At 45.5% G+C, this 21,482-nt stretch overlaps 1 protein-coding gene across 1 annotated transcript in view; it reads right to left on the bottom strand.

Moving 5' to 3' along the window:
* Positions 1–1,209: 1,209 nt before the first annotated feature.
* Positions 1,210–21,482, bottom strand: part of LOC142566621 (uncharacterized) — a 141,548-nt gene continuing 121,275 nt past the window's right edge. The window contains exons 5-6 of the mRNA XM_075677458.1: positions 3,905–4,003; positions 1,210–1,242 (exon numbers count right to left, since the gene is read on the bottom strand). Of these exons, the coding sequence (XP_075533573.1) occupies positions 1,210–1,242; positions 3,905–4,003 (132 nt within the window). The remainder of the gene's footprint in view (positions 1,243–3,904; positions 4,004–21,482) is intronic.

The following is a 21,482-nucleotide window of genomic DNA, read 5'->3' on the forward strand; positions in this document are numbered from 1 at the left end:
TATAGGGCCCCTGTAGTGAACGCAGTGGAAGGCATGGTAGTATTTTTTTTGTCTACCGACCCTTTATGCGTATGGTTGTTTACGTCTCAGTGCGTACAAGCCACTTTGCATCGCGCTGAGAACTCCACGCGAGCACCGAATTTGGTGGCTCTGCTTTCGGGGTGATGGGGCCAGTCTTGGATGTACAGCGCAACTAGCTGTTTACCTGTTCATGTTCGAGGTCTTTTACTTTCTAGGTTTTTTGTAAACTAATGATGATGATGTGTTGTGTTTTATGGCGCAACGGGCCAGGTATTGCCAAAGAGCGCCAAGGCAATGGTAATGAAATCAATGTGAAGCGTTAAATTACAAGCAATGAATGTTACAGGGCTGTAAATAGGCCTAAAAGACGGTCACTGCAATATGCGTAATAGCTACAGGTAATAAAACTATGACTATGATTATGAAGCGTGACAAGGACACGAAAGAAACATTGTAAAGAATTACGTCGTGCTAAAATTTGTCATCTCGATAAAAAATTTGAAAAAGCACCACTGCCCTAACAAAGTCCTTGAAGCACAAGGACCTGAAAGGCGTGTGCTGTACAAGGACTACTATCACAGCAGTATCCTCTAGAGAGAGGATGCGCTACGATACTTTTGGGCTATTCACACGTAACACCACATCATTTAAGAAACCTAGGACAGCTTTGGTAGTAAAAAGGGGTTCCTTGCCAAGAAACATACCGGGAGGGAGAGGGAGATAATATTAGTACGCTAGAGGAAAATGTTTCTTTCTTTCTCTTTCTGCTTCCCGACACTCCACGAGGCCGTGGAGGACGGTGAGCCTTTCACCACATCTACCACAGGTAGGAGGTTCGTTGCCAGTAAGCAGAAAATTGTGAGTGCCATATGTGTGTCCTATTATGAGTGTACAGTATAGGACATCGGTCCGTCTTGTTTTTGTAACGGGGGGCCAGAAACCTATCCTTGGCTTAACCAAATGCAGCTTATTATTTGTTTCTTTGTCCCACATGCGTTGTCAGTAGCTTCGCAATTTAATTCGCAAAAAATGGCTCTAATTAACAAGAAAGTACGTCAGTCAGCTTGCATAACGCGCACTCAGTGCGACCGGATAAACAATCTCTAGACACAAAAGCAGAGATAAACGATGGCTAATTTAGAGCAACGTGAAATTCCGTTGAAATGCAAATTTTGAACGTCACATTGTTCAAAGCCCACTTGATCTGAAGGCATGAACAATCTGTAGAGAAACAAGGATAGGTAAACCATGGTGCCCTAGAGCAACAAGAGAGGCTGTGGCTCTTGCTCAAACGGAAGTTTTGAAAGTTACATTGGTGAAGCGCACTTCGTCTGACGGCATAAACAATCGCTAGACGCCGGAGGATAGAAAAGCACGGATGCAAATTAAGCAACGACATAGGTTTCGGCTCTAGTTCGAAAGCAAATTTTGAAAGATATGTTGTTAAACGCGCCTTTGGTCTGACGGCATAAGCAATAGCTGGACACCGGACTATAGAGAAACCACAGCTGCATTATAGCAACAACAAAAGCTCTGGCTCTAGTTCAAAGGAAATTATAACAGTGACGTTGTTCAACACGCACATGGTCTGATCGCATAAACTCTGTAGAAACCGAAGGATAGACAAACCACGGCTGCTTTAGAGTGACGGGGAACGCTTCCCCTCTAGTTGGAAAGCAACTTTTGAATGTGACATTTTTCAACGCGGACTTAGTCTGACGGCACAAACAATCGCTAAACACCGGAGGATAGACAAATGAAGGAGTTAAAATTGTCTTCCATAGGTTCCATCCTAACGCAGCGCACGCAAAGTAATTCCCTATAAGCTTTTAATAAGCACTTTCATTGATGTCGCCACCTGGCACCCGTTCATCGAGCTTCGTGAATAAAACAACTGTGCAGTAATTCAATCAGCAGGGCACCTACAACGGAGTGCTCGATAAAACGACCTCTCGACAGTGGCTGCGAATGTGCCCCAATCAACCAGACAGCCGCGACGTGTTGAAGGAAAAAACGCACTCGTCAGTCGCGACCGGTGCTTGGGCATGAAAACCTGGGTGCCTCGGAAGAGCGGAAAAACGAACAATAATCCTCTGTAACAGCAAGATCGTTCTGTGAATTAATGCTACGTGCGATGCCTGGCGTCGGCCAGACAACTCGCTGGCGAGATTTGAAAGCACGCGCGTGGAAGGCGTGGAAGGCTTTGTCGCACATATTATTTTCATAATTCCCCCGTTAACTTCTCATAGAATGTTGCTTGCCAAGCACGATAACCTCAAAACGCCTTCGAAAGGAATACCTTTAACGCGCGTGCACGAATAAATAGTTCACTTCGTCCAATTGGGATAGTTTACCGACTTGAATACGCACCTCTCGTTCATATGTAAAATTGATCGTGGATGCTGGTTTCACCGCAGTGCGCTCACTGGAAACACCATTTTATGAAGATACACGCAGCGAAGGGGATGGCGTCAAGTTGTTTCTGTTTATGCTGGCAATCCAAAGTCTGGAACCGCAGTGGCGGAATCATCGGAACCGCCGTGGCTGAAGAGGCGCTTTAGCTTGTGAAGTTATTTTTGCAGCCGATTACTGCTCGGTGGTAGCCCGTTGGCCCTGAGTCATCTAACACTGCCACAATCACAAATTGAGCACCTTTCAATCGCGCTAATTCCCAAAGACACCGCTACCGTTCCATGCTTCCACCGGGAGAAATGGCGATTCGCAGGAAGCAGTGTGAGCAGGAGAGCGACAGAGAGCTCTTTTTCGAGGCTATGTTCCTCCTACTCGATAAAACGGTATTTTCGGGTAAGCTTAAGTGTACCACGTGATCTGGAAAAGTTACGTTGGGCCTATTCCAGCATGCGGTTGGCGTTGTTAGTAGAATATTGAATACGAGTATTCCAAGGAATGTTGGACGCAATATGCACGCCGAGATGCTTTTATGGGGATACATTTTCTAACGCGACAGTGCACATACTTTATACAAGATTAGGTTGGCTGGTATCTCTAGAGACATGCATTAATTTACATTTAGTTAAATTTAATTTTTATTGAAATGTTGTACACCCGAAAAAAACCAGCGTTAAGACCGGATTGGAGCACGATTATGTAATCTGCTGAAGTATTTTACGGCATATTACGCAATCATCATCATCAAATCATTCTCTGTTAGAGGAGGCTCACTGTGCGAAGCCGTTTGTATGTAAGAAGCCGACCAGCCCTGCGGTGCATCAGGCCAGATATGAATTGATAGCAGTGCTAGAGGAATTATTCTGGTCACGTAGGAACTTGGGTGTCAACGTTGAGCAGGTTAATTTATATTGCAGTAGCTGGTGACGGTGAAATTACCGTGCAAGTCAAGGCGCGACCATGCCTCGACTTTTTTTCTGTTACTCGGTTGCGACTGAGGAGTTTGCCATGGAGGAAGCAGCAACTACAGACATCAAGCGGTACCGGGAGCTTGAGATCAAGAGCAAAGCTTACGCCACAGGTAAAGCATAAAAACTGGAATTACAGACTTGTAACTGTCGTGCAATTACGTATAAAAATGGGAAATTAGAGCACTGCTTTTTATTTTTAACTTTTCTAGGTTGACCATATACGTACAGGTTTGGTTGCACGTACAGGTTTGGTTGCCATGAAGGAAACAGGAACTACAAACATCAAAGGGTATTGGGAGCTTGAGATCAAGAGCAAAGCTTACACCACAGGTAAAGCTTAAAAATTTGAATTACAGACTTGAAACTGTCGTGCAAGTACGCATAGAAAATGCGACACTAGAGCACTGCTTTTTATTTTTTAACTTTTATAGGTTGGGGACCATATACGTACAGGTTTGGTTGCACGTCGCATTGAAGCAGTAAAAGTATCTTGAAACACTCACCGACTGCGTCTCGTAGCCGAAAGATTGCTCCAGCTGGCCTCTGGCGTCGTATTCCACGCATCTAGTGGGATACGGCTTTGGAAGGCGTAAAATCACGCTCTGAAAAATAGGTTCAAGGTACCATGACACATGGCTGCGCAATAAAAACTGCAAATGAACTGTTCTAACGTTTCATTTCCTCATTCCATTACCATAAAATTTCTTAATATATTTTGAACGATTCTGCCTAATTGTAATACATAAGTGTTTATACGTTATATACTCGGTTTTATGCTGCAAAAAAGGCCCAATCGTCAGGCAGGCCGCAGTATGAAAACCACATGTTGACTACGGGAGTTCTTTAACGGGAACTGAATGGACGATGCTTGAGTATTCCACCCTCACTGTAATGCAGCTGCCGAACCTCAGATTTGAAGCCCATGCTCAGCAGCGTAAACGCATATTCACGGGGAGCATACATAGTGGTAATATTGAGAAGACACTCGGTGCGTACAAAACTCAGGGCTCATTAAATGCAGCTAAAGGAAATAGGAAGCCAGAGCCGACTTCTAAAAGAAGGAATGCAAAACTTTCCGTCCAGACTTGAGTGATTGATTGATTCCTATTTCCCACGTAGAGGCTCCAATAGCGGCATTTAGGAATATAATTCAATGGTGCGGTTGCTCTCTTGCATGAGTTAAGCAGTATTCTAGTAAACATGACAAGTGCGAAAACAAAGTAATGGCCATGTGCTCAAACAATGTCAGTTTGAAGGTTTGATAATTCGTAGCCGCTGCAACATTATTTTAGTATAGGGCTCAAGGAAAGAAACGAGAAATGGTGCGAATTTGAACTTGGAATGGTACAGCAACTTTGAATGACATGTCTGGGATAAAGTCAGTTGAACCCATCAACCGCATAGGCAGAAAATAAAGAAACCGTGTAAGGTGTAAGGACTGCTAGAGTTTTATCATTTCAATAAAACCATTGACTATCGGGAACTACTATTTCGAGCTGATGAGAAGCAGAGGTAAAACAAATTGCAGTGGTCTTACTTTATTGAAGGCTCTAGCAACGTATGCACATACATTGTCAGAGCCGTGATTTGGATTGTGCTGCTTTCATGATGAGTGCGCATGGGTCACTTTGAACAAGTTTGCGTTTACTTTCGGTCAAAGAAACGGTAATGGTAGTGAGCAGCAGTGTCTTGGGGGCAGTTTCGGGGTAATTGCGGAAATGCGGCGGGTTCATTGCGCTCTAAGTAGTTTTACGATTATGAGGTACCAGCTAGGACAACAGCAAGTTCCTCTAAGAACTGGAGCCATTCTAGCGCAAACAAACGCGGACAAAGAAGAGTACTTGACACCTTTGGCGCTATGTCCTTGTTTCTTTGCGCTACAACGCATATAAGCCAACACGTCCAAGAAGCCGAAAATTTTTCCGCTGCTATTCGCGACTTCAGTACAGAATGAAGCCTAGTGGCGAGAAAGCCTGTTTAGCTAATTAAAAAAACAAGTGAAGTATAAATGTGTGTCATTAGTGGCAAAAAAAATCAAGCGCACTGCTGAAGAAAAAGTATCGCGAAACTGCCGGCAACAGAGGGCCCCAGTTTTTGTTAGTAACAAACTTATGAAGGCCAACGGATAATTAACCCAAGGAAAAAATTTAGAAAATGAACACGGAATAGGAAAAACTGAAATGAAAATGGACAAAACGACAAGTCTTGGCAGTTATACCCACATCTCCCGGGACACGTGTCCCATGCAGCAATATTTGAGGCCATTTTTCTGTCTCTGTGCGTGGCAGTATTAGGCATTACCTCGAAATTATTTTAACCGTATACGTTACCTCAAATTCGAGGCCAATACTCCCCTGGATGTCATGTCAAGGCGTTCAAGGTGTCGGAGTCGAGACTACTGCTATGCAATGAATGAGAATATGGTAAACGAAGGTGGCCATGTTTTATTAGTCAACACCTCACAAACGCAACGCACCAAATAAACAAATATGGCCGGCAGCATATCTGAACGACTGTCTACGATATTGCCACGGCTGAAACGCGTCGTGCATGAGCCACGTACTGCAGCGTAACTTTTCTCTCACGCTTCCTTCAGAATCCACAGCGCCATCTATTGAATGAACATCTTGGACGGCAACTTGGGTCACTACCTTGTACCACTGGGCTTGCAGCATAGATATGTGCTTGGGGGTTGCGCGGCGAATGCTTTTCGCATTCTTCTCGCATGCTATATTAGGTAGTCACTGTAGATGAGTTCATTGTAGGGCACGAAGCGTGGGCTCAGTTGCCCCAACATAACGCTGGCGTCTAATACACTGATTTTCACAGCGCGGATGATTGTTGCTCTGATTTCTCCCATGTTTCCGCCTGCACCATCGCTGGAGCATGCGCTGCTGCCCCACAGATTTCAGAAGCGACATGGCCTGCCACCTGCATAGTTTCATACAATCAGCATAAAGAACAGTGGCGCTAGTGTCCACGGGATCTGGAAGCAGGGCAGTTCTGCCGACATGGCAATGATGGTTAGTACATGGATTTGCCTAAACTTCTTCCTGGCTTTAAACCACTTCGTGGTCTTGCAAACTGATCACTTTCAAGAATGTAATCCGTTATGAAAAATAAATAACCTTTATGAAATTGTCCGACTGCACGATTCGAACAAGACTTATAGCACCGAAGTGCGATATTGAATCCACTGCGGTACGCACGTATGGACAAGTGCAACCACTGCAATTATCAGCAGCGATCTGTGTTTGCATAGAATTATTGCCTTCCGCATTTGAAAACAATAGTATAAGTTGCTTTAAAATGTAGTCTATTGAAGGTAGACAAACAGTAATAAACGCTACCACAAGAATGTGTGACGACACAAGCACGAAGGTCAAACAAATTTCATCATGGTGTCTGAACAATGGCAACGCTAGAGTTCCCTCTAGTAATCATTGCAGAAATCACTGTGGCCGGCCGTCTTTGGCTTCACCGGATGAACGTGGATAGGCATTGGAGTACTGGCTGCTCGAACCATCATGGTATCACGCACTTGAGGGAAACTGAAGAACGTCAACTATAAAGCACCTGCAACCATCGTGACTGCTTTGTGGGCTCGTTGGCTGCACCCAACGCTGACATCTATTCGCTGGTTTTCACCGTGCTGGTTAGTGCTAAACACAGCGTTCTGAAGAACAAATCCAGTGATTATTGTTTGGTGCAGCCCCCGAGTCCTTAATGCTGCCTGGTACTTCTTGGCGAGTATATGCATGTCACTCGGCAGCAATGGCAGCATGTGGACGCTTTTCTAAACGCAACACTGCTTTTCGCAGCTTCGTTTCTCCCGCAATCCTGTTGCCTGGCCTGATGTGGCCGTCTACTTGGGCTTCATTGATCGTAGCAGTGGGCACGTGTTTGCGGAACCCACCGACAAACTGCAAGAACGAGCGACGCTGCAGGCTACCAGCTGCAAGAATAAAGGCTGGACTCGTGAACCACCCGGCACTCGGCAGCGGTGGCAGCATGTGGACGCTTTTCTAAACGCAACACTGCTTTTCGCAGCTTCGTTTCTCCCGCAATCCTGTTGCCTGGCCTGATGTGGCCGTCTACTTGGGATTCATTGATCGTAGCAGTGGGCACGTGTTTGCGGAACCCACCGACAAACTGCAACAACGAGCGCGGCTGCAGGCTACCAGCTGCAAGGATAAAGGCTGGACTCGTGAACCACCCGGCACTCGGCAGCGGTGGCAGCATGTGGACGCTTTTCTAAACGCAACACTGCTTTTCGCAGCTTCGTTTCTCCCGCAATCCTGTTGCCTGGCCTGATGTGGCCGTCTACTTGGGCTTCATTGATCGTAGCAGTGGGCACGTGTTTGCGGAACCCACCGACAAACTGCAACAACGAGCGCGGCTGCAGGCTACCAGCTGCAAGGATAAAGGCTGGACTCGTGAACCACCCGGCACTCGGCAGCGGTGGCAGCATGTGGACGCTTTTCTAAACGCAACACTGCTTTTCGCAGCTTCGTTTCTCCCGCAATCCTGTTGCCTGGCCTGATGTGGCCGTCTACTTGGGATTCATTGATCGTAGCAGTGGGCACGTGTTTGCGGAACCCACCGACAAACTGCAACAACGAGCGCGGCTGCAGGCTACCAGCTGCAAGGATAAAGGCTGGACTCGTGAACCACCCGGCACTCGGCAGCGGTGGCAGCATGTGGACGCTTTTCTAAACGCAACACTGCTTTTCGCAGCTTCGTTTCTCCCGCAATCCTGTTGCCTGGCCTGATGTGGCCGTCTACTTGGGCTTCATTGATCGTAGCAGTGGGCACGTGTTTGCGGAACCCACCGACAAACTGCAACAACGAGCGCGGCTGCAGGCTACCAGCTGCAAGGATAAAGGCTGGACTCGTGAACCACCCGGCACTCGGCAGCGGTGGCAGCATGTGGACGCTTTTCTAAACGCAACACTGCTTTTCGCAGCTTCGTTTCTCCCGCAATCCTGTTGCCTGGCCTGATGTGGCCGTCTACTTGGGCTTCATTGATCGTAGCAGTGGGCACGTGTTTGCGGAACCCACCGACAAACTGCAACAACGAGCGCGGCTGCAGGCTACCAGCTGCAAGGATAAAGGCTGGACTCGTGAACCACCCGGCACTCGGCAGCGGTGGCAGCATGTGGACGCTTTTCTAAACGCAACACTGCTTTTCGCAGCTTCGTTTCTCCCGCAATCCTGTTGCCTGGCCTGATGTGGCCGTCTACTTGGGCTTCATTGATCGTAGCAGTGGGCACGTGTTTGCGGAACCCACCGACAAACTGCAACAACGAGCGCGGCTGCAGGCTACCAGCTGCAAGGATAAAGGCTGGACTCGTGAACCACCCGGCACTCGGCAGCGGTGGCAGCATGTGGACGCTTTTCTAAACGCAACACTGCTTTTCGCAGCTTCGTTTCTCCCGCAATCCTGTTGCCTGGCCTGATGTGGCCGTCTACTTGGGCTTCATTGATCGTAGCAGTGGGCACGTGTTTGCGGAACCCACCGACAAACTGCAACAACGAGCGCGGCTGCAGGCTACCAGCTGCAAGGATAAAGGCTGGACTCGTGAACCACCCGGCACTCGGCAGCGGTGGCAGCATGTGGACGCTTTTCTAAACGCAACACTGCTTTTCGCAGCTTCGTTTCTCCCGCAATCCTGTTGCCTGGCCTGATGTGGCCGTCTACTTGGGCTTCATTGATCGTAGCAGTGGGCACGTGTTTGCGGAACCCACCGACAAACTGCAACAACGAGCGCGGCTGCAGGCTACCAGCTGCAAGAATAAATGCTGGACTCGTGAACCACCCGGCACTCGGCAGCGGTGGCAGCATGTGGACGCTTTTCTAAACGCAACACTGCTTTTCGCAGCTTCGTTTCTCCCGCAATCCTGTTGCCTGGCCTGATGTGGCCGTCTACTTGGGCTTCATTGATCGTAGCAGTGGGCACGTGTTTGCGGAACCCACCGACAAACTGCAACAACGAGCGCGGCTGCAGGCTACCAGCTGCAAGAATAAATGCTGGACTCGTGAACCACCCGGCACTCGGCAGCGGTGGCAGCATGTGGACGCTTTTCTAAACGCAACACTGCTTTTCGCAGCTTCGTTTCTCCCGCAATCCTGTTGCCTGGCCTGATGTGGCCGTCTACTTGGGCTTCATTGATCGTAGCAGTGGGCACGTGTTTGCGGAACCCACCGACAAACTGCAACAACGAGCGCGGCTGCAGGCTACCAGCTGCAAGAATAAATGCTGGACTCGTGAACCACCCGGCACTCGGCAGCGGTGGCAGCATGTGGACGCTTTTCTAAACGCAACACTGCTTTTCGCAGCTTCGTTTCTCCCGCAATCCTGTTGCCTGGCCTGATGTGGCCGTCTACTTGGGCTTCATTGATCGTAGCAGTGGGCACGTGTTTGCGGAACCCACCGACAAACTGCAACAACGAGCGCGGCTGCAGGCTACCAGCTGCAAGAATAAATGCTGGACTCGTGAACCACCCGGCACTCGGCAGCGGTGGCAGCATGTGGACGCTTTTCTAAACGCAACACTGCTTTTCGCAGCTTCGTTTCTCCCGCAATCCTGTTGCCTGGCCTGATGTGGCCGTCTACTTGGGCTTCATTGATCGTAGCAGTGGGCACGTGTTTGCGGAACCCACCGACAAACTGCAACAACGAGCGCGGCTGCAGGCTACCAGCTGCAAGAATAAATGCTGGACTCGTGAACCACCCGGCACTCGGCAGCGGTGGCAGCATGTGGACGCTTTTCTAAACGCAACACTGCTTTTCGCAGGTTGGTAGCATTTATTTTGCGCCTTTGTAGCTGTAAATTTGCTGTCGCTGCCGTGCTGCCAACTTGCAAAGCCTGTGTATTTTGGTTGTTCCTTGCTTCTTGAATTTACTGTCAGTCCAAATGTTGGGAAACAATACTTGCCTTTCCTGTAATCAGGCTGTTGACCGCAAAGAGGCGTTTATGTCTTGTGTGGAATGTACCTAATCTTACCATATTGGACACTGTGCTAGTCTCACAGAAAAGCAATTTAAATGCCGAAGCGCGTCATGAAAGCAAAAGTGGACATGTCCCAGTTGCAAAGCAGCTAAACAGAAGGAAGAAAATCAGAGTGATAGAGTAACTCGGGAAGAGTTGGCTGGATTGCGGTCTCTACTGGTCAGCATGAATGAAAAGCTCGATCGGCTGGTGCCTCTAAAGGAGACGGTTTCTTACATCGAAAAAATTATTGAAGTAATGTGTCACAAGTATGATGAACTGCTGAAACGTGTTGCTGTGCAAGAAAGCGACACAAAAAATGTGAAAGCAAGGGTAGAGAAGCTTGAGCAAAAGGCCCGATGTAGAGAGACGGAGACTGAAAAGCTGGTCACTGAAATCAGTGAACTTGAATGGAGAAACCATCGGTTAAACTTGTAATTTCATGGAATTCAGGTTACTCCGAACGAAGACTTGTTGATAAAAGTGAACAGTGTGGCAGGTTTGTTAGAAGTCCCACAATTGAGCAAACTGGATGTTGATGCGATTTACCGCCTTCCGGCGAAAGCAGGCAAGGTCCCAGGAATAATCGTGCGATATGCCCGACAAGCCACCAGGGATAAATGGTTGGAAATTAGGCGGAAACTGAGAGACAATGAAAGCAGTACTTCTATACTAGAGAATATGACAACCCGATGTCGGCCACTGTTTCTAACAGCAAAGGAGTTGGCAAAGGAAAAGGGCTACACATATGTCTGGTTCAGAAATGGCAAGATTTATCTGTGTAAGGCAGTCGGCGATTGTTCTGTCATCGTGCGCAGTGAACGTGACCTTCCCGCGTGATCTATCTGAACATTCAATCTTGATAATATTGCTTCTTTTAGTATTTTATGTGTGAATCAACACGTCACATCTTTCTCTTGCCACATGAAGTGAATGCTGTTGTCTCGGGCTATCAAATAAGCGCTTTGAAATGCCTTCACATGAATGTTCCTTTCCTTTATAACAAAGAAGATACTATGGAGCATTTTACTTCGAGTTTTTCATTTCTGTTTGATGTGATAATGCTCACCTAAACGCGGTGTAAAAATGATCATGGTCACTTCGGGTTTACACCTTATCAGTTATTCTCCTTAAACCGCTCAAATCGTCGTTGCGGCGGCGTAATGATGCTACTGAAGGAAGGAATACAATGTGAACTGCTTTCTCATTTCTGTGTTTCTTCCTGTGATTACGAGGTTTTGAGAGCGAAAGTGAACAATTCTGTTTTCTCTGTATGTTATCGCCTGCCCGATGGAAATGTTGAAAACTTTTTGCGTTCTACGAAGAGTTGTTATCGTTTACGTCTGAGGCTGGTTACATTGTTCTATCTGCTGGCGACTTCAATATTGATTTCTTAGAAGATTCAGCAGCCAAAACCACTATGAATATGCTTATTACTTCAAACGGGTGCTCAAACCAAATCATTTTGCCTGCTAGCATCACAGAACATAGCGAAACTTTGTTACACCTAATAATTACTAACCCGGTCAGTGAAAATAACATTGCGGGTGTGATGACCTGTGACTTGAGTGACCACCTTCCTACCTTCGAAATATTAGATACACACAATTATCATAGCAAAAAACAATTGATAAATGTTCAAATAATAAATCCTACTCGCCTAGATGCTTTCAGGAATGACGTGCTAAATTCTGACTTCGAATATCTTCTTGCGATTAATTGCGCTGACAAGGCTTATAACATGTTCGTTGATCACATCGCTGAAATATATAAACGGCACTTTCCACTTAAGCAAGTGAAACTTAGTAGGAAAATACGCAAGCCTTGGATCACGCCAGAGCTCATTAAAAAGATCAATGAGACGAATACCAATGTACCATCAGTTTATAAAAACTAAACATCCCCCAAAACTCAAGGAGTTTAAGATGTACCGAAATCAGCTAAATAAAGAAATAAAGCTAAGCAGACAAAACTATTTTCATGCGGAACTTGACGCCTGCTCTCGTAAGCCTGATCTTTTGTGGAAAAAGTTGAACACTGTTTTAAATCGCAGTAACTCGTTCCCAAACACAGATAAACTTAAAATCGGTGAAATCGAGATATCCGGTGGCGCCCTGGCGAATATATTTAATAACGATTTTGTGCAGTGTGGCGATTATTTTCCAGTGCCTGAATTTTCAATATTCGTGCCCTCGAGTAACCAATCTACTTTCTTTCTTGAGGTCGTTAGCGAAGAACAAGTTCGGTCTGTTTTTATGTCTCTTCAAAACAGCTCTAGTTGTGAAGTTGAAGGTATGCAAATTCGACCTCTTAAACATATTATGGATCTTATCACACCGATTCTTACTCATATATTTAACCTTTGTTTCTCAAGTGCAGTTTTCCCACAAAGAATGCAAGTGGCTAAGGTTACAGTATTGTTCAAAAAAGGTGATCGAAATGACATCAAGAATCATCGCCCTATCTCAGTGTTGCCAATATTTTCAAAGGGTTTAGAAAAGATTATTCATGAGCACCTTTTAATTTTTTTTTCAGAAATATGACCTTCTAACCCCAGCTCAATTTAGGTTTAGAAAGCATACGTCTACGGAACTAGCCTTGACAGAAGAAAAAGTGTTTATTTTATCACAGTCTTCAAGTAAGATGGTTGTACTAGGCCTGTACATTGACTTCACGAAAGCATTTGACTGGATTATTCATTCTATTTCACTCAAAAAACTTTAACTGTATGGAGGGCGCGGCCATTGCTGGAATCTTATAAAATGTTACCTTTGCTATCGGCGGCAGTATGTTCAAATAGGTGAGCACTGTTCCGACCAAAAACCGATTGCAAGAGGAGTGCCTCAAGGCAGCATTCGTGGACCTTTTCTTTTTAATATCGATATAAATGATCTGGTAAATACATGCGCTGAAGCCAAATATATATTGTACGCCGACGATGCCAGCATATTTTTTTCCGCTACAGACTGTGAGCAAATGAACTGCATAGCAAACTCCGCTCTTGTAAAACTTCTGGAATGGTCTGTAGCAAATCAGTTAGGGGTTAACACCAGCAAAACTAAGGCTGTGCTATTGAGACCGAAATCAGAACAAGTAAATATGAACATAGATCTTTTCTACGGCACCAGTAAAATAGAAATAGGAAGTAGTATTAAAATTCTTGGGGTCACGTTTTCGCAAAATATGCTATGGGATATTCATGTAGATTCTGTTTGCACTAAACTGCCAAATGTCGTTGGTATTTTATCCAGATGTAGGGCGATATTACCTTTCAGCGTAAAAAAACTGATATATAATTTCTTTTTACTCTCACCTCTCTTACTGCTTCTTAGTATGGGGATCTACCACAGTGACTAACTTAACAAAGGTGTACATCCTACAAAAAAAGATAATTAGGCTTCTTTTTGATGTCCCCTACAATTCTCATACACATACTATTTTCATTAAAACAGATATAATGCCTGTCTGTAAATTGTATAGCTATAGACTAATTGTTACCTTTAAGTGCGAATTAAAAGAAAATCCAAATTTTTTTCGCCACCTCGCCAAGCTGGAAATAAAGCCCACATCCTATACTATACGTCAGTCTGAATACTTGAAGGGGGTCACGCTCCGTGCTAGTTATTCTATAGGTACACTATCGTGTATTTTGCCTAAACTTCTTAATATTCTGAATAAACGTGGAATCGATTTAGCTCATACTACAGTTCGCGAACTGCGCCACGTGATATGTTATGTCTTTGAACAATTTTAATATTGATTTCCTTGTAATGCTATAAATCTAATCAATTTTGCGTTTGTCTTTTGTTCGATTCCTGTATGTTTCATGTATGCTCCTATACTGCCTTGTAGAGGGGACCGTGAGCTCTAGTCAAGCTGTTCAACGGCTTTTACCCACGGCACCGCCATCGTTTTGACGGGAATAAAGCTTATTATTATTATTATTACTATTATTATTATTCAATCTTTGCTGTTGGTATCAGGCGACAATGAAACAAATACTGGGCCTAACATTAGTGTGACACCTTAACTGAAATACACAAACTAAGTTCGGCAAAAGAAAGTAATCGCACAAGTACAAGGCCTGAAGAGTTAATTGTTGAAAGGCGGTAAAAGCTTAATGGAGCTAAAACACGCATGACGAAACTCGAACAACATTACTAGGTATGGATACCCCTGCGAAGTGAATTAGAAGCTGCGCGCCCTGCTACTACCGGAACTGCTCGCTGGGTGTTTTGCAGCAAAAACCGAAGATAATGCCATTCGCGAAGAAAGAGACTAATATTAATGTCGATAGCATTCTTTGCATACTTCAGCCGCTTCCAGTCTATCTATCTATCTATCTATCTATCTATCTATCTATCTATCTATCTATCTATCTATCTATCTATCTATCTATCTATCTATCCTCTTACGCCATACCAGTGGCCCAAGTTCTTTACCTGCTTGGGCCACCAGGTATCTGGTCCGAGTGCCCATGACGTCGTTGACCTTCCTTTGTAATTCCAGCGTCAGATCTTGATTTGGTGATGCCATCGTCGTCATGCTTTCTCAATGAACCCATTGGCCCAAGCTGCTCTCAGTTAGGGTCACCAGGTTTGTGGTCGTACTGGCATTGTGGTCGTTGCATCGCTGTTACTCCCGCTTTGTCATCTGACGCTCGTGATGTCGTCTTCATGCCAGCGTCGTTATAGAGGCGCCATGCATTCGTTGTCAGACCGCTATAGTGATGTAGTCGGGCCCATTCAATGGTCGTCATTCCATCTTCGTGGTATCATTCACGTCGTATTAGCATCGTGATGCCTTCTTCTCCGACACAGTGATTCAGATTATCGAATAGCTTGGGCCACTAAGTGTACACTCGGGGTCGTGATGCCGCCGTCGTCGTTACATCGTCATCGTTCAAGTTTTGTCATCCGACTATCGTCAGACCGTCATCACGACACCATGGTCATCATACAGTCGTCGCCTTGCTGCCGTCGTTACGCTGTGGATTTATCATTACCATCCCTTCAGTAACGTCATCCCACTGTAACGTCGTCATCTTCATTGCACTTTCGCCGTTCCATCAACAGCAAGCTTTCTTCTTCATTGTATTGTACTCACGCTATCGTCATTCAATCGTGATTATGTAACCCTGATCATGTCGTCATCTTCAGACAGTCGCTATCATGCCTCCATTGCCAGACCGTCCTCGTAATGCCATCGTGGTCGGGCCATGCTCAACACTGCAGCTTCGTCATCCCACTCTCGTCACGCTGTCATCGTAAGCCACCGTCGTCATACAGGTTTCATGATACAGTTATCGTCACGCCAGTGTCAAAATACACACGTCATCATGCCTTTGCTGTCACGCTGTTGTTATGCCATCGTCGCCACTGCATCAGCGTCATGCATTCGTTTTCATACCGTCATCAGGAGGCCGTCCCCCTCGTTCCATTACCCTCATTCTAACTTCGGCATCGGACTTTCATCATGTAATCGTCGCCATACGGCTGTCGTCATGGCATCGTTGTCACGCTGTCGTTTCACCGTGGTGTGTCGCTACATTGTTCCATTGCTATTAGCATTACCCGTCGACAGTCAGTGTGAGATAAATTCTGCTGTAGTATTTTATATGAGATTCCCAATTCTCACCTACCTGAATCTTTCGCGTAATCTGAAAAATTCTTAATCGACAAAATCCATGACCTAGTAAGCATAAGGCTTGTCACAAACAAACTCGAGCGTGCACACCGAGTAGCACGCCACTCACCACGTCAGAACCACGCTATCATTGTGAAATTCGCGGTTTGTAAAGCTAAAGAATATGTTTCGTCAAACGGTCGCCAGCTTAAGGAGAGCAATTGCAGCGTTTGTGAGGATATTGCACCAGCCGTTCGAAATGCGCGGAAACATCTCGTCTTTTTTGGCAAAAGCAAATCAACGCCTTTTAAAGCGAAGCTTTCCTTGCCTCTTCCTTCGACTTTTCTACGGCAGCTTGTGCTGCTGCCTAGCAAACCATCTGGGGATAGTTGAGAGCCTGTAAATATATAGGTGCGCGCCAGAGGTGTTAGGTGACGTGAAACGCCCCTTTGGAAGTTTTCATCGTGTAACCTCAATGCCCTTTGGAACTCCCTGGTCGTCGTCACAGAACCCTCTAAACTGCTGTATTATCCGTGAATCCTTGCAAAAGCATCGCATAAGCTGCATCACTTTTTCACTAACGCGCGTGCATGGAGGGAGTACGTGAGAGTGCAAAGACAGCGTAAGGGAAAGCAAGAAATGCTACTACTGTGACAAGACAACCATTGCGGACAAACCGGATAAATTGAAATGCAGGATACGGTACGGTAACGTTTCTCGTATTTCTGAGGTATACACACCGTGCCAATTTGCCGAGTAGACAACTGAAGCCGGGCGTGCAGACGTAAACCAGCCTTAAGCTACCACTATATCTAGGCGCCACTACGAAAGCACCACCAAAAAATCAACACTTATATAATTGCGTCGACGGGGCGAAAAGCAAAAACGCTCGTGCACTTACACATTAGGTGCATGTTATTTCATCTTGCCGTTGCGTGCGGGCGTGGGCCGAAGTTGAGGAGGACTAAGAGAAATTATGACATGCATTATGTACACAAATAGAAGAAAACAATATTACCGTAAATAGTTATCGACGGCCGGCGGCAAATCGGGCGCTGCAGCCCGGGGCAAGAAGAACGTCTCTTCCTTCACGATAGTTATCTGGCTTATACCCGCTTCAGTCCTTCAGAGTCACCACCTATTCCGCTATCATCGAGCCCGTGCAGGTGTCCTCATGTTCATCTAATTGTAGGGCCCATGCAAGTGCCGTCATATTCGGCCAATGAGCTGCATCAGCTCTATTCACCGATAAATGCCTTCATCCGGTGTTGTCTCCTCGGCTAGAAGTCGTTCAGCTGGAGGGGACGGCTCGTCTTGAACGACATTCCAGTGCTACAAGAAGAATTTCTTAGGACTAGGGTGAACTACGTCAAACCGTGTTAGATTCCAGTTGCAGTTTCGGGAACTGTCACGCCGGGGCGAGGCAAAAGTTCTACGCGCGGTACATGGGGGCGGGATAGCCAAAGTGCCTGACGGGTCCGATGGCATGGTCGATGCGCACCTGTACGCCATAATTGGAGTGCGACGCCGAGTGGTTGCTTTCGGAGAACTTGACCGGTGTTAGTTAATGGTCCGTATCTAACAACTTCTCCTCGCCCGGAAAGTTCTGAATACCTGATGAATGCATTTCTGTGGACATCAAGAACGCCGACGAAGCGTGTAGAATACTGGCGACGAGCTTCATGTGAGGAATTCCTGGATCCCGTGCCCTGGATAACGTACACCAAAAAAAATCACATAGCACAGCCCGACGTCCTAGCCCACGCTCTTGACCCTTGACTTGCCAGGTTCTTACTACATCGAACTCAACCCTGTGTTTTTTTCTCCCATTTTGATAAGGCAGATTGAACCAGGTTTTATCAGCTTTGCATATCTCCTTGAAGCCGACAACGCCGATGTGATATTGCCGTAGCAAAGGAACCATGAAAAACTAAACAATAATGAAAACAACCATTATTATCCATACACAAGAAAAGTTTTGAAGCTACGAGGTTGCCTTCTAGGCTATAATAAAGCTACCCATCTCGTTATTCAAATGAAGGAAGGTAATACGTCAGTTTACTGAAACAACCGGCTCAAAATAACCAATGCTTCAAAACACCTTAGCCACCCTCACTTAATGAGTGAGACTGCTCATACTCCATCACAGTGGACCAGTTATCACATGTACCGGTACCACTGAACAATCACATCAACTCTACGTTTACAGAATCAAAATTGCGCCAATAATCTTGCCGTCATGATTGACAACGCATACTTGCGTCTCTCGCAGACTTTTCCTAAAGGTCATTCACGTTTCTTCTTTTTGTCCATACAGGACACACATGAAGTGAACAACATGATTAAGCTTACGTCACTTGTGTACTCTCAAGAACCTTTCAAAACACGGCTGCTATTAACTAGTGCCACGCGCGCTTAATGAAAAACTCAGAATGCTGCTTCCATCAACACACACGAGTTACTCAGTCACATTGTGTTTCCTTCTGGCACTAAATGAACCAACAAGACTTCCCCGTGGAAATGATGCACGTACTGAAAACCAACACGCGAAACATAGAAATGAAACTTAGAAAACACTTCTAAAAAAAGGTTAACCAATACACACGTGGTTACTATTGAATTTTAACAAAATGACCTTCACGTTTCAAGTCACTCACAAAGAATGAAAGCGTAGCTATTCATTAATAATTAGTTCCCGAAACAGACGCTTGCTCGAAGAACGTCTTTCAAGCCTCAGAACTCCTCAAAAGCTAACCTAAAGAAAGCTCCTAACTTACTTACTGAAAGAAAATGTGGTCTCAAATTGCGAAACATTGCTCTTTGAGGTTCTTTAAGTGGGTAATAAAGGTTAGTTTTGAATCAAATATCAACCCTAAAAATTTATCTTCTGCGGCAACTGGTATGTGCCGTCATGTCCTACATTGGGCTCTGCAAATAAGCCTGTTTTTGGTGTGAAAAGGATACAGAAGCTTTTAAGAGGATTCAGTTTAAAGCCGTTCTCTTCTGCCCATTTACACACTTTCTTTAACCCAAGCTGGACATGTCGCTCACAAATAGCAAGGTTACATGACTTGGAAACTAATTTTACTCATCTACGTATACAGAATAAAACATACTCTGCGGTACAGATAAGTGCATGGAACTCATTTTGAAGATATAGAGGGTACAGCTTAATACCCCACCTTGCGGTACCCCAGTTTCTTCTGTAAATAGCCTGGATAGAGCACTGCAAACCCTAACACGAAATGTATGGTGCGATAAGTAACTTTCAGTCATATTAAGCATATTCCCTCGAATACCCATTTCTGAAAGCTCTCACAAAATGCCATGTCTACATGTTCCGGGAAAACACGGGGAAGGCGGGAGATTGAAATTGAAGACGATGAGCAAAACAAGAACAAGGTAAAAACGGCAGTCAACGTTTCGACAAGTGGAGTTGTCTTTTTCAAGGCGGCATGTTTTCCTCGGCGCAGTATGTATAGGTAGGGTCCTTCTAAAGGGGAGAGGAGGTAAGGCGGGCGGGTGTGGCAACGACCAAAGGTGTGTTGCGGCGAGGGTGTGCAATTGAGATGAGGGCAGTGCTGTGCACAAGGCCGGTGGCACAGCCGTGTGTAGGCCGGCGTGTCAACGGTTGTGGGCACAGCAAACCTCTACAACCTGCTTCGCTAGAGGTCGTGGGCTATCGTGTCTTTGAAAGCGATAGTAAAAGGAACGGCAGAAAACGGTGCTCGTGAAAAAAAATTACCTGAATGGAATAAATGTATAAATAAAAGAAAAAAATTAGCAGAGGCTTAGCTTGGCTAAGTCTAGTGGATTGAGAAAGCAATCTTCTGTTCAGGTTGTAGAGTTCCATACTGCTCATCGAACGTGTAGATGCAGTCTCGTCGCCATTTAAAGCATCCATAAGGCTTGCTGTCGAACGATCAGGTGTCGCCAAAGTCGCGCCAGCATTGAAAGCATGCATGATACTTGTAGATGCACCCAGATCAAGAGATGTCGAACGCATTCGACTGGCTGCATAATATGCACGATGTTTAGCTAAAAGTTGTTCCCGCTCTTCATCCGTTTCTTCCGCACGCCGCCGCTTTTTAGCTGCAGCACATCGTTGCAGCTTCACCTTATACACATCATCCGACATACCGTGGAGGATTCGCTGGGACGATCGCGACGAGCCGAGTTGGGGCCCCGCTTTTCCAGAGCTGGTATGACGTCACACATAGGTCACGCTAAAGGTCAATGGTGGATTCTCCGGGACGACGGCCAAGAGCGGAAACCTCGAGCAGTATTGCTTTCGCAATAAAGAGTAATGTAAGAAGGGAAAATAGACTGAGCAAGCAAACTAAGTGCTGTTACCTAGAGTTTGAAATTTAGCATAGCGAATACATTCTAAAGCTCCATTTGAAATGTTTATGCCTATTGGTTGCAATGTTTTGAACTCATGGACAAGGTATCTACTCTGGAATTTGTTTCTTGTTCGAAACGGAAATTTGACTGCAAGACGTGGAGTTTACGTTGATCGAAGTTATGACCTGGTAGGTTGAAATGCTCGATGACAGCTTTGGGAAGCTTTTTAGCTGTGTCAGCGCGACATCCGTTTATTCTGATATTCATTGATTGTACCGTTTCACCAATATATTGTTTCTAGCAGAAGGAACATCCAAGCATATGAATCACATCTAAATTTGTGCAAGTAAAGCTAGTTTTCGCTTCGTGTGTTTAACTATTCGCGGTGCGTTTAATTTTAATGTGTCTTTGATGGTGCCTGCGGGTTTTGCAGCCACCATCAACTGGGTCGACAACATGCTTTTATTACGGGGAATGATGTTGGCGGACTTTCGCGTGTACTAACATGTCTTTAAAGTTTCTGTTACAGCGATAGGTAGCCCTTGGTACATCCGGGAACGCTTTCCTCAGACGCTTCCCAGTTGAAAAATATGCCACACCGGTATGACGTGTTCTGGTGTTTCCTAGTGCAAACACGAGCATGGTCTGGTGTTACCTGGTGTGTACACCAGAGTGGCTTTGTGTATTCTGGTGTGCACACCACAGCTGCTTGATGTGTTCTAGTATGCACATTAGAGTGATCTGGTGTGCACATCTCTGTAAGGCGGATGCTGTCTGGCGTACATGCTAGTACGTTGTGATGTATACTTAGCTTTTGTACACTGGCCTCGGGTTATAGTTTTTTTCCGGTTTGTGTACGACTAAGGTTGTCTAGATGCTAAATTGGCTCCTTTCAAGTTAGAACAGCCATCAGATTCAAATTTAGTTCCTTTATTTATTTCAAGATACTGTAGCCACGAATGGCTATTGCAGGAACAGGGAGTATACAGAGTACAAATTTTGCAAATAATAAGAAAAGCGCAAAAAAACAAAACGCAATGTAAGTTCAGTGGTTAACGTATACAAGATCAAACAACTCAGCATGGTGACAATTAAAGAATGAACATGATCGGGTAAAGC

Source organism: Dermacentor variabilis, unplaced genomic scaffold (assembly GCF_050947875.1).
Source record: "Dermacentor variabilis isolate Ectoservices unplaced genomic scaffold, ASM5094787v1 scaffold_13, whole genome shotgun sequence".
Lineage (NCBI taxonomy): Eukaryota > Metazoa > Arthropoda > Arachnida > Ixodida > Ixodidae > Dermacentor > Dermacentor variabilis.